The sequence below is a fragment of the Odontesthes bonariensis genome, chromosome 14 (genome assembly GCF_027942865.1).
Source record: "Odontesthes bonariensis isolate fOdoBon6 chromosome 14, fOdoBon6.hap1, whole genome shotgun sequence".
Lineage (NCBI taxonomy): Eukaryota > Metazoa > Chordata > Actinopteri > Atheriniformes > Atherinopsidae > Odontesthes > Odontesthes bonariensis.
In genome coordinates, this window is record NC_134519.1 from 1018595 (window position 1) to 1032500 (window position 13906).

The 13906-nt window shown below is 46.8% G+C and overlaps 2 protein-coding genes across 2 annotated transcripts in view; one reads left to right on the top strand and one right to left on the bottom strand.

Moving 5' to 3' along the window:
• Nucleotides 1-3: 3 nt before the first annotated feature.
• LOC142398483 (corticoliberin-1-like) lies at nucleotides 4-390 on the bottom strand. Its single transcript, XM_075482485.1, has one exon. The coding sequence runs from the start codon at nucleotides 388-390 to the stop codon at nucleotides 4-6; it is 387 nt and encodes a 128-aa protein (XP_075338600.1).
• Nucleotides 391-8847: 8457 nt separating this feature from the next.
• Nucleotides 8848-13906, top strand: part of adhfe1 (alcohol dehydrogenase iron containing 1) — a 16998-nt gene continuing 11939 nt past the window's right edge. Inside the window, exons 1-5 of the mRNA XM_075482476.1 lie at nucleotides 8848-8852; nucleotides 8898-8987; nucleotides 9511-9548; nucleotides 9816-9862; nucleotides 12209-12262. Coding sequence (XP_075338591.1) covers nucleotides 8935-8987; nucleotides 9511-9548; nucleotides 9816-9862; nucleotides 12209-12262 — 192 coding nt within the window. The 5' untranslated portion in view covers nucleotides 8848-8852; nucleotides 8898-8934. The remainder of the gene's footprint in view (nucleotides 8853-8897; nucleotides 8988-9510; nucleotides 9549-9815; nucleotides 9863-12208; nucleotides 12263-13906) is intronic.

Here is a 13906-nt window from a genome sequence, read left to right on the forward strand (position 1 = left end):
GCTTCATTTCCCAAAGGTGTCCATCATCCTGCGGTTGGAGTCGGCCTGCTGGGCCAGCCGCTCGGCCCGGGCCATCTGCAGAACCTCCCTGAGCAGGTGGAAGGTCAGGTCCAGCGACAGAGGGGGCTCCTCGGACCTCCTCCCCCTCTCCCCGCCCTGCTGCTCCTGCTGCTCCGCCCCGACCTGCAGGAGGCGCCGTGTCAGCTGCAGCAGGGCGCCGACCGCCGAGGAGGGGCGGAGCTCCGGAGCCGCACCTCCTCCGCCCAGCTGGAGGGAGAGCTCCTCCCCCAGGTGGAGCAGAAGGTGGGAGGGAGCGTCAGCAGGTCGTCCTTCAGCAGGAAGAGAACAGAGGATACCGAGGAGAACCACGAGCCCCAGCTTCAGCTTCATCTCCCAGTCTGAGGAGGAGGAGGAGTACTGACACGGTTACCACGGAAACACAGCTGTTTGGATGGAACATCAGCAGAACATCTGGACGTGAGTACTGACACGGTTACCACGGAAACACAGCTGTTTGGATGGAACATCAGCAGAACATCTGGACGTGAGTACTGACACGGTTACCACGGAAACACAGCTGTTTGGATGGAACATCAGCAGAACATCTGGACAGATGTGAGGGTCCTACCTGCTCCGGTGTGAAGCGTCTCTGCGTCTCCTGAAACCGTCCCCCCGCTCGCCGCTTTATAGCCCAGAGAGCGGTCGGAGGGGGCGGGGCCTCATCATCATCATTCTCGCTTCAGCTCTCATCTCTTCCTGATGATGATGCGACCTTTCTGTGAGGCGGCGCCGTGACCTTCGTCTGCCGCAGGGCGGTGACGCCGTGTGACAGTCGGGCCGGCGCCGTCAGCTGATCCGGTGCTGCTCGGCTGCCTCCTGCGTGTCGGTACCGGGCCGGCTCCGCGTGTCGGTACCGGGCCGGCTTTAAACTGGGAGGCTGTCAGCTGCTCATTCTGATGGTTCAGTCCAGGTTCTGTTGGGTCTCACTCTGATGCATGATGGGAATTATTAATGGATGGTAATAAGTCTGCTCTGAGGTGTGCTGATGGACCAGGCTAATTGCTGCTCCCAGAGCATGCTGGGAGATGTTAATGAGAGGATGGACCAGGCTAATTGCTAATGAAACGGTGGTAATTATCCACGAGCCAATCATTGATTGTGGATTGTCCGGCTGGCTTTTAAGGTGCGATGGAAAAACAGAGAGCCGTGCAGCTTTGTTTAAAGGTGCGATGGAAAAACAGAGAGCCGTGCAGCTTTGTTTAAAGGTCGATGTGTCGGCGGAGAACAACGCTGTCCTGTTCACTGCAGATCAGGAAGTGGGCTGCTGTCACCTCTGACCTTTCAGACAGGAAAACAAAACAAATGTCCTCAGCTCTGCTTTCTCACAGATTCACAAAGAATCTTCTCACTGAATCTTTGCTCCCACCCTCCCCTGTGGGCACAGATCTGGGCCCAAAGAGGGCGTGGATACGAGCGGCTGCAATGAGTTTCCTTCAGAGGGGGCGGGGCTTCGATATAGGGGGCGGGGCTCCAACATCCGGGGGGCGGAGCTCCTCCATAAGGATTACTCTAAATCCTTATTTTATCTTACTTTTAGTGTTTAATGTTGAGAGTAGAGCAAGAGAAAAGTTTATACCCAGGACACGTTGGAGAGACTATGTCTCTCGGCTGGCCTGGGAACGCCTCGGGGTCCCCCCAGAAGAGCTGGAGGAAGTGGCCGGGGACAGGGACGTCTGGGTCTCTCTGCTCAAGCTCACGGAGCGTGAGAAAAAAAATCATACATTTTACACCTTTTCCATAAGGCTACCGGTACTCAACCAGCTCCAGCACTAAGCAGCTACACGAATACGAAATCTCGTCCAAGTGGGGAAAATATAAAAAGCACTACAGAAAGGAGTGGGAGTCCGAGGACGTCCTAAAAGCATGGATTGCACCTGTCCTGCAACATCCGTCCAAGGCACGGTGCAAATATTGCAAAAGCGAGATCCGGGCTGAACTAAGGGACCTTAAAGACCACGCAGAGACAAAAAGACACAAGGCTAACTGTCTCCCGAACGTCAACACTAGCATCAAGTCCTTTGCTCGACCAACGACCAGTTCTGATGGCGAGATCAACAATGACCAGAAAAGAAGAGAAATTAGAGTTGCAACATACGTGGCGTGCCACACGTCCATCAATGCAGATCAGACACCTGTCAGACATCCGAGAAGAGGAATTTGGGAAGTTTCGAATGCATCGCACCAAGTGCACGGCCGTGATCAAATCAGTGCAGGCCCCTCACTTTAGAAGTGAGCTGAAGAGCGACATAGGTGAGACGAAACCTCCGATATATCGGTCAACAAGCTGCTCTGTGTATGCATTAAATCCCGCTCAACCAAGCACGGCCAATTCATCAGCACTTACCTGGGGCTGGTTGAGTTGAGTGGCGCAAATGCCAGGGCCACCACAGACGCGATACGTACCTTGGTGGAAACTGTCAGGATGGGGTGGTGATGGAGGACACGGATGCCGAATTCAAAGAGAAACTGGGTTTATTTAACAAACAAAACAAAAGTTCAAACCAAAAGCGCGGCTGAGTCGGATTCAAAAAACATAACTGGGAAAAACAAACAAAAGACTTTCATGGCATGGAATAAATAAATGCTTCGCTTGGGTCAGAACAGGTTGTGGCGTGGCATGAAGGGCAGGTGACAAACAGACAACCAGCAAACAGACGGGGGAGACAGGAGACTAAATAGAGGGCTGGGAGTGATTGGAGAGGGAGTGCAGCTGGAGACAATGACAGACAGGTGAGGGGAAAACCAATGGCAGGACTAAAAACTCAAAATCAAGACATGAACTGAACACAAACTTAAAACAGGAAACTAAAAACATAAGTCCATGGGTGTGACAGAAACCTATGGCCTCAATATTAAAAACATGGTGGGAATCGCCACAGATGGAGCGAGTGTTATGGTGGGGAAACACCACTCGTGTTCACTCTGCTGAAGGAATTGCTGCCCGACCTGAAATTGATCAGATTTCACTGGATATAGTGGCGAAGAAGGCCATGGATCAATGGCCGAGCAATGTTGACTTCATGATAAGGGAGACCTCCAACTGGTTCAGTCACTCAGCGAAGCGCCAATCTGAGTACAAAATTCTCTTTGAAACGCTGAATGATGGACTGTGCCCACTGAAACTACTGTCACCATGCACTACTCGTTGGTTAGGTGTAGCTGAAGCTGCATTTCAGTGTCGCTGCTGGTGCTGAACACTGCTACACAGCAAGGCCTCTGGGCGAAATGTACAGTGATCCAGCAAACAAATCCAGAATAAAATCTTCCAACTGGAGACGGGGGACTCACTGGGTGTCTTTCGGGATCTTGAGAGACTTTACTTGTCCGCTCTGAAGAGCGTCGCAAAGCCCAGTGTGTTCAGAATGAACCGGGACCGTCACCTCAGAGAACTCGACTTACAGGCAACCAGCAAATACCTCTCCGCTGAAGATGCTGACTTGGGCATGACTGAAATGAAAGAAACCATCTCCGCGCGGTGCTTTGCGTTCATCAGAGAACCGTTGGTGCAATACCAAATGCGCCGAACTGACTCAATGGATGTGCTGCGGAAAATGGAGCTGCTCGCCCCCAAGTCAGTCATGTCCACCATGGACAGACCAAGGGTGAGTTTTTTTTCTTTTGAAATATTTTTAAATGTGAGTCTGATACCGCTGGATAGAGTTCTGAGTATGGGGCGTGTTTCAACCGAACCAGGAGGAAAAATGCCTCTTCGCTCAATTGGACAGACCTACAACCAATCAGAGCAACGTAGTATGTGACGTAGATTAAGCAACACACACTTGTTGTAGGAAGGACGGCAAAAACATCTTTTCTATCGATAAAAGCCTTTATCGCGTTTGTATGGTCCAATTTTTTCCAAGGTTCCAAAGAATGCTGAAACATGAGAGAAATCAACCCGGCGCTCAGGTGTATCACGAACAGTCCAAAGTGGTGCTCTTGGGGTAGGGAAATCCACGATATGAAAAGAAATAAGTCCCAGGCACTCAAAAGTAGAACAGGAAGAAGGTATAAATAAAAAGCCTTTAATGACTTTGGCTAATCATATTAAAATACCAACATGTTTCAACCACCACCGTGGTCTTCATCAGGGCAAAGCAGAAGTCACAGAATGAACAACGGTAAAGACAATTAAACCCCACACCTGGATCAGGTGTATAATTAGTGTGCCACCAATAACAATTGGAAGAGTAATGCTGAAACACTTGGCCTCGGCTGGGATCGAACGCGCACTCCTTTTGTTGTAGAAAATCATTTATTGCGTCCAAGATGATAACAAGTGGTGAATGAAAGTGTAGTCAAAATAAGTTAACAGTCCAAACTAAACGAAAAGATGATGAAAATGTATGAAAATAGTATGACAGCCCGGTCTGCATTTCCCATTCACCAAACCAACCCAAAAACCCGGATATAATGCCTTCTGACCCAATGACGTCACCCCAATGGTGATCGGCATACTTAAAGCAACCTAATAACAAAACTAAATCATAATCCAGGCATAAGCGTTCCACATTTTCCATAACAACTAAATATTTCATACCTCATATGTCATACATCACCCAAATGTTACCTTAGTAGGCCAAAACATAAAAACCATAAAATGGCTGTAACATACCGGCCCCTGATTTTGAACAAACAAAATTACCAACTCATTCACGGAGCAGCCATCTACAAAAAGTCAGTGCACATTAACCACACATTGCTCAGAATTCACATAGCATCAGCAATAGCATCACACACCCATCAACCCGTTCCCAAAGTCCATTTCAACAGTGCATATCGATGTCCTTTTTTTGTTTTTGAAAAAAAAGGTGTTAAGTGCAGAAAAAGGTCTTCAGACAAAAAAGGTCCAAAAAATGCAAAAAGCAAAGTTTCTCAACAAAGAATGTCCATCATAAATCATGTTCATTACCTAGGAATTCACATATATGTTATTTTTTATGCACCAATGCTTTCAGCAAACCACATACTTCAATAACTCTGTTCGTCTTTCAAAACGAATGCAATGTGGAGATCCTGTAGAACAGACTCGATGGCAGAACCTACACACCCGAGCTCTCCGGCGGCGGCCATGTTTGTTTCAAACGAAGTCAAACCAAGCGCTCGTTAGTGACGTAGTCGATGATGTCCCTGTTATCATCTGTCCATCATCGTATAAAGCCCGCCCTGGCAGTCTGATTGGGTCGACTGTCGCAATGTCGAGCATAGAGATTTCCCAGAGCCAGACCCAACTTCCCCACCAAAACTGTTATGGGCGGGGCTAAGTGCGGCTGGCACCCAGGCTGGGCTTTTTATCCCTTTAATGAGAGGACAGCTGGAGAGAGACAGGAAGCAGGGGGCAGAGAGAGGGGGAAGACATGCAGCAAAGGACCTTTCGGTGCGGGACTGGAACCGGGGCCGGCCGCAGAGAGCACTGCAGCCTCTGTACATGGGGCGCCTGCTGTACCCACCACGCCACCGGCCGCCCCCCAGTGGAGTTTCTTAGGTGCTCCGTTGCCACCTTGGACTGCCAGTGGAGAAACGTGGCATCAGCCGGTTTCCCTGGTGACGAGGCCATTGACACGTTTTGGATGGAGGTCGAAGCGTTCGAAGACGCAGGAGGAAATGCGTGTTTTCCAGATCTGGGTGCCATCCGCCTGCTATCCGTGCGCATATCGAATGCGCACGTAGAGAGAGCGTTCTGTCCAGTCTAATGGAGGTGCGCGCTGGCCTGTCCAGGAACGGATGGACGTCTGCTACATTCAGACCTCCCCAGCAGCTGCTGGAGGACTTCATTCTTTAGTGTACGAGTAGGCCTAACAGCTGATGCTGAAGGTAACGCGCTGTTTTTATCCTGAATGTAGGCTTTCCTGTGTTTTAAGTGTAGGCTAAAGAAAACTTAGTTCTGTTCGTTCATTCATTCATGTGTTCATTCATTAAAGGTGGGGTAGGGGATCTTTTTCTGGAACATTTTTTTACATATTGCTTGAAATACTCTTCACACCCTCATTGCAACCAATTAATTAAAAGTTTTGACGCAAATATGAAAAGTTTTAGTGGCCTCTAGAACGTACAATCTAGGAAAAACAGTATCCAATCATTGTGAACCGTTCACAATGATTGGATTCTGATGCCGTCTATCAAACTGCAATCTGCTCCTCCCTCCCCCTCCTCCCCCTCCTCCCCCCTGTGCGCGTACCCTGCTCCGTGAAAGAATTACGCGTCCAGAAGCTTGGCAGGAAGCTAAACTAGAGCCAGCTTGGCTAGCACCTAGCATTATTAAACGTATAGTTAGCATAAACAAAATACTAAATACTAACGATCGATGCTTGCTGTCAGAACAGCGCTCGTGCACCTTCGTGCTCGTGCGCGTTCATGTACTCTAGAGGCGTGGCTTCGGGGGAAAAGTGAAGGAAAGGGTTGGGACTTTTTACCGGTGTATTTTCAAAATGCAGCTTTGCTGGACTCAGAATCCAGGATCTCCTGCCCTACCTTTAACACATAACAGCTGATGCTGAAGGTTGGCCCTGTTCTGAATGTGCCTGTGCTTATTTGTTGGCCTGTTAGTGTAGCAGTGGACGCGCTCGACTTCTGGAATAGGCTAAAATAAATAACTTTGGGTGCGTGAAATTTAGGAGAAAAATCCGCACTCACGAGCCGAGTCTCATTATTTATCAATTACAACATGTCCACAAGACGCGTTTCGGCCCTTAAGCCAGCATTGAATGGGCCTATACTGCCCTACTAAGGCAAAGTGCAGTAACTACGCCAACACTGAAACTGACAAAAATGCCTTCAAAGCCTTGGCGTTAGCTTGGATATTGTAGTAACTGCGAATGTGACAGAAATGTCTCTAAAACGGGACACATTTGGACCATAAAGCTTTGCAACAAGACACTGGAGATGTAATTAAAAGCATTTTCACTCTAAACTCTATTTTGACCAGATCTGTAGGCCTAGTTACTGCACTTAGACTCGGCCTATAGCACTGATGATGGCTTACGGGCCGAAACGCGTCTGCTTGGTGGTACTTGATAAATAAATAATAATGAGACTCAGCTCGTGAGTGCGGATTTTTCTCCTCCTTGTCGGCCTATTGTAAAGAAAACTTATGACTCAGTTACAATCTGATACAATCTTTTTCGTATGATGGTGTCTACCCAACCAAATCAAATACAATGGACCATTTTAAATGTGTATTACTAACAAGAAGTGGAAATCCATTATCATTTAACCTGCGCAACCGCCTTTAAATTAAAGCAATACTATGTAACATTTCTACCTTAAAATAACAGCTTGAAAAAAAATGTGCGGCTAGAATGAGTTGTAATATTACGATCGGCCTGTCTCCTATGCCCTTCGGGTGTCTGAGTTGGAATAACTGCGCTATGTAACTTTGCTGGAGCGGCCCGGGAGCTGAGCGGAAGTACTTCGACTTGCTTTCTGGCACACCTACCGCAAAAACAAATAGACCCCTCTCACGCTCCCAGGTACATTTGATTACTCTTACCTTCTGACTGCTCGCCGGTTCGTCAACCAACGTGAAACATGAAAGGGTGTTGTATTTGCGACAGTGTAACCGTACATTACCTCCAAGCCTGCAGGGGGAGCTCCAGAGTGGGCTTTTTGAGAAGTTACATAGTATCGCTTTAAAAGTAGGGCCTAATCTAGGCCCCTAAATATGGCCAGGTTTGTTTTATTCTGACACACTGCCTGTAATATCATTTTACATTTTGTAACGTACATTTGAATGCTCATTGTAATGCGCACAGAATGCAGCAACCTGTCACAGCACTGCCAGAGAGTCTCTATTATGAGGAGAGGGAAAGCTGGCGGCTTTTTCCGGGTGGTACTGCACTCTAGGGGCGCCAACGAAGCAGTGCAGAGCACGCCGAACTCTCTGGTGATACTATGAAATCCACCTTAGATGCAGCCATTGCTTTGGATAGAATTTTTTATATTTTTTCATTTTAATTTTCCTAAAGGCAGGATAAATTATCCTTTCAAACGGCACTTGGTTTGATTTTTTTAGACTCACTAGATTTGTTTAAAATACACATTTATTGTCAGTATTGCATCCCGAGTGACGTCACGCATGTGGCATCACTTTACGGCATGGTCAGTCCTAGCGCTGAGCTAGCAGAGAGGTGTTAGCTCAAATAGTTACAGATTTCAGCACAGCCCTTTTACATACTCTCTGACTAGCCTCTGGTTTAGCTTTGGTTGTTGTTAGCGGCACCAGGTTAGCACTCTGGCACAGTGGACGAGTGCCGTAAAGCAGCCGGTCGTAATCTGCCGTGCGTTCTTCAGATTCCGTTAGCTAGATGCTAGCGGATACTGACTCGCAAATGCCAGACCTGTAAGAAAACAGAAAGCCATAACTCCCAGGTTATTGTACTTTCGATATAAATCCACATCCCTCTGTCAGAAATCACAGTATTATTTTCAGGTTTCAGCCGCTAGCGGGGACATTTTTTGAGTTATTAGCGCCAGCCCTATGGAAAATGGTCATTCTGCACTCGCTCGCCAGCGCCCCCAGAGAAAATCAACTGAACTGCAGCCACATTTTTTATAATGGGGCGAATAGGAAGTGGAACGGCTGTCTGTAAAAGAGCTGTGGCTCTGCTTTCAGGTCTGCAGAGACAGCAAAGGCTGTGCCTGATTAAAAAAGGACTCTAACACTTCCGCACATTATACTGATGTGAAAAAAACTAACAGAAACTGTGCAACTGGGAATGATTCTCATCATGGGTTAATGAGTAATATGTGGGCGGGTTCTGGAACGTGATTGGGCGGAACTCGCTCACCAGACTCCGGACCAGACTCAGACCAGACTCAGACCAGAGTCCGGACCAGACTCAGACCAGAGTCCGGACCAGAGTCCGGAACCTTTGGGTCATGGCGGGTCGGGATCGGGTCGTTCACCTGCTCAGGCAGCTGGAGCGCGCGGCGTAAGTGGGACCCCCGTTCAGAACAGCTGAGTTAGACAGGAAACTGTAACTGTGTCAGGCGGCCGCGCCGCGCCGAACTCCTGTCAAAACATTTCATTTAGTTCCTGCAGAGTATCTGGGGGGGGGGTCGGCTTCATCCCGCGGGGTTAACCCGTGGGGGGGGGGGGGGGGTCGGTCCTCCATCGGCGGTGGGTCTGTGAGAATCCACCAGCTGTGGACCCCCACAGAACCACCGGGATTTCTCTAAAAGCCCCCCCCCCCCCGCTGTTCGGTGGTCTGACTGCGCAGTGGAGCAAAGGTCGATTATTATAACGGGGAAACGTGACCACAGAACCGCGGTCCAGAGTCCAGAGTCCCGGTCTGCATGTTAATGTGGAGCAGAGCCGGGCCGGGCCGGGCCGGGCCGGGCCGGTCAGATTCAGACAGGAGGGGGAAGCTGTGTTGAACTCTGTTGGAAAAATCATTTAACTGCTGATAATAAAGTGCGTGCGTGTGCGTGTGCGGCGTGTGCGTGTGTAAACAGGTGCCGATGTCCTGCTCACTCCAACACCTTCCATCAAGGTACGCTTCCTTCATCAATACCCAACTGATCAAAGTGATTGATTATCAAAGTGTTTAAAACCAGTTCTGATTGATCTGTTAATGGTAACATCTCCCAGCTGATCAGCTGCTGATCAGCTGCTGATCAATAACATCAGATCTGTTGATGGTAACATCCCCCAGCTGATCAGCTGCTGATCACTGATCAATAACATCAGATGTGTTTATGGTAACATCCCCCAGCTGATCAGCTGCTGATCAATAACATCAGATGTGTCTCTCCTGCAGGTGGAGCTGCCAGCTGCACCGTCAGGAAGACGGAGTACGCCTTCGAGGTAACGCACCAGACTCCATTCAGAAAAAGCCGAATTTAAGCAGAAACCGTTTAAAGCTGACACGTGATTTATCAGGATGACGTCACAGATTCTGTTGATTTTACATCAGAAAAATAAATAGAAGAAAATAGAAAAATACTTTTTTATCCCCCAATGGGGGAAATTCTAATTCGTCAAGTAGCTCAACATTTTTTTAAATATTTACAATGATTGAATTAACAACAATAAAACAACAATAATAATACTACTACTAACTAAATAACTAACTAAATAAATAAATAAATAAATAATAATCTGAGTGGGACGACAGCACAAACAGAGGTGAGATCATGTGTCTCAGAGTGTGAGAAGGGTCTGAAGTTTTCCTTCAGAGTGTTGATCAGAACATCTGGTCTGAACATCTGGTCAGAACATCTGGTCTGAACATCTGGTCAGAACATTCAATTCAATTCATTTTTATTTATATAGCGCCAAATACAACAAATGTCATCTCAAGGCACTTAGATAGTAAGTCCAATTCAAGCCAATTGGAATTCAATTAATTAATAATAATCATAATTCATAAAATAATCCAATTCGTTCATATAGAGCCAATTCAAAAACAATTTCCTAGCTAAGAAAACCAACAGATTGTACTGAAAACTTTTTGTTTTTCGGTCCAATCTCCCGTCCTGAGCGTGCCTGAGGCGACTGTGGAGAGAAACGACTCCCTTTTAACAGGAAGAAACCTCTGGCAGAACCAGACTCAGGAAGGGTGGCCATCCGCCTCGACCAGCTGGGGTTTGAGAAGACAGAAAAAGGGGGGGGGAGGGGGGCAGGGGGCCACCGCGACGGCGGCACTGTAACACCATTCAAAGGATATCTGTTGGAACAGGGAAACACGAGTTAATGACCACAATAATATCACATATACATAAAGAGAGTAAAGTGAGGAAAGGTGTGACAGATGAGGCCCCCCAGCAGTCTAGGCCTATAGCAGCTTAACTATGGGATGTTTCAGGATTACCTGAGCCATCCCTAACTATAAGCTTTATCAAAAAGGAAAGTTTTAAGCCTGGTCTTAAAAGTGGAAAGGGTGTCTGCTTCCCGGACATTTACTGGCAGCTGGTTCCACAGAGAGGGGCCTGATAACTGAAGGCTCTGCCTCCCATTCTACTTTTAGAAACTCTGGGAACCTCAAGTAAACCTGCAGTTTGGGAACGAAGTGCTCTGTTAGGAAAACATCTTACAATGAGATCTTTAAGATATGAGGGAGCTCGGTCATTAAGAGCTTTATATGTGAGGAGAAGAATCTTAAATTCTATTCTGAATTTAACAGGGAGCCAATGAAGAGAAGCTAAAACTGGAGAAATATGATCTCTGCTGTTAGTTCTCATCAAAACTCTGGCTGCAGCATTTTGGATCAACTGAAGGCTTTTCAGAGAATATGTGGGACAGCCCAATAATAAAGAATTACAGTAATCCAATCTTGAAGTAACAAATGCATGAATTAGTTTTTCTGCATCACTCTGAGACAAGATGTTCCTGATTTTAACAATATTACGAAGGTGAAAGAAGGCAGTCCTAGAAACCTGTTTTATATGCGAGTCAAATGATAAGTTCTGGTCAAAAATAACTCCAAGGTTCCTCACTGTAGAACTAGAAGCCAAGGAAATACCATCTAGAGTAACTATATAGCTAGACAATTTCTCCCTGAAGCGCTCAGGTCCAAAGATAATGACTTCAGTTTTGTCTGAATTTAGCAGCAGACAGTTCTGAGTCATCCAGGTCTTTATGTCTTTAAGACATGCTTGTAGTCTGACCAACCTATTGGTTTCATCTGGTTTTATAGATAAGTACAACTGGGTATCATCAGCATAGCAATGGAAATTTATGCCATGCTGTCTAATAATGTTACCTAATGGAAGCATGTATAAAGTGAAAAGAATCGGTCCAAGCACAGAACCCTGAGGAACTCCATGACTTACTCTGGTGTGTGAGGAAGATTCTTCATTTACAAGAACAAACTGAAATCTATCAGATAAATATGACTTAAACCAGCCTAATGCAGTTCCTTTAATCCCAATAACATGTTCAAGTCTCTGTAATAAGATACTGTGATCGACCGTATCAAATGCAGCACTGAGATCCAACAGGACAAGCACAGACACAAGTCCGCTATCAGAGGCTAAGAGGAGATCATTGGGAACTTTCAGCATCTGGTCAGAACATCTGGTCTGAACATCTGGTCTGAACATCTGGTCAGAACATCTGGTCAGAACATCTGGTCTGAACATCTGGTCTGAACATCTGGTCTGAACATCTGGTCTGAACATCTGGTCAGAACATCTGGTCTGTCTGTTTCAGATGGCGAGTTCCAACATCCGGTACGGAGCTGGAGTCAGCAGAGAAATCGGCATGGTAACCACAAATCACCCTCCGTACAAAGTTAACCATCATGTTGATTAATCAGCCAACAGAGCTGTGGCCTGTTAGCATTTAGCTTAGCAGCAGGCGATAGAAAAGTAAAGCAGACTTTAAAAGGTTTGAGAGTCGAGCACATCAAAGAGTTAGCATCGCCAAAGAGTTAGCAGCACCAGAGAGTTAGCATCACCAAAGGGTTAGCAGCACCAGAGAGTTAGCATCACCAAAGAGTTAGCAGCACCAGAGAGTTAGCATCACCAAAGAGTTAGCAGCACCAAAGAGATAGCATCACCAAAGAGTTAGCAGCACCAGAGAGTTAGCATCACCAAAGGGTTAGCAGCACCAGAGAGTTAGCATCACCAAAGAGTTAGCGGCACCAAAGGGTTAGCAGCACCAGAGAGTTAGCATCACCAAAGAGTTAGCATCACCAAAGAGTTAGCAGCACCAAAGAGTTAGCATCACCAAAGGGTTAGCAGTACCAGAGAGTTAGCATCACCAAAGAGTTAGCGGCACCAAAGAGTTAGCATCGCCAAAGAGTTAGCAGCACCAAAGAGTTAGCAGCACCAAAGAGTTAGCATCACCAAAGAGTTAGCAGCACCAAAGAGTTAGCAGCACCAAAGAGTTAGCAGCACCAAAGAGTTAGCGACACCAAAGAGTTAGCAGCACCAAAGAGTTAGCATCACCAAAGAGTTAGCAGCACCAAAGAGTTAGCACCACCAAAGAGTTAGCACCACCAAAGAGTTAGCACCACCAAAGTTAGCACCACCAAAGAGTTAGCATCACCAAAGAGATAGCACCATCAAAGAGTTAGCATCACCAAAGAGTTAGCATCACCAAAGAGTTAGCATCACCAAAGAGTTAGCAGCACCAAAGAGTTAGCACCACCAAAGAGTTAGCAGCACCAAAGAGTTAGCATCACCAAAGAGTTAGCAGCACCAAAGAGTTAGCACCACCAAAGAGTTAGCAGCACCAAAGAGTTAGCACCACTAAAGAGTTAGCACCACCAAAGAGTTAGCACCACCAAAGTTAGCACCACCAAAGAGTTAGCATCACCAAAGAGTTAGCAGCACCAAAGAGTTAGCACCACCAAAGAGTTAGCAGCACCAAAAAGTTAGCATCACCAAAGAGTTAGCAGCACCAAAGAGTTAGCACCACCAAAGAGTTAGCAGCACCAAAGAGTTAGCACCACTAAAGAGTTAGCACCACCAAAGAGTTAGCACCACCAAAGTTAGCACCACCAAAGAGTTAGCATCACCAAAGAGATAGCACCACCAAAGAGTTAGCATCACCAAAGTTAGCACCACCAAAGAGTTAGCATCACCAAAGAGATAGCACCACCAAAGAGTTAGCAGCACCAAAGAGTTAGCATCACCAAAGAGTTAGCAGCACCAAAGAGTTAGCACCACCAAAGTTAGCACCACCAAAGAGTTAGCATCACCAAAGAGATAGCACCACCAAAGAGTTAGCAGCACCAAAGAGTTAGCAGCACCAAAGAGTTAGCATCACCAAAGAGTTAGCAGCACCAAAGAGTTAGCATCACCAAAGAGTTAGCATCACCAAAGAGTTAGCAGCACCAAAGAGTTAGCACCACCAAAGAGTTAGCAGCACCAAAGAGTTAGCATCACCAAAGAGTTAGCATCA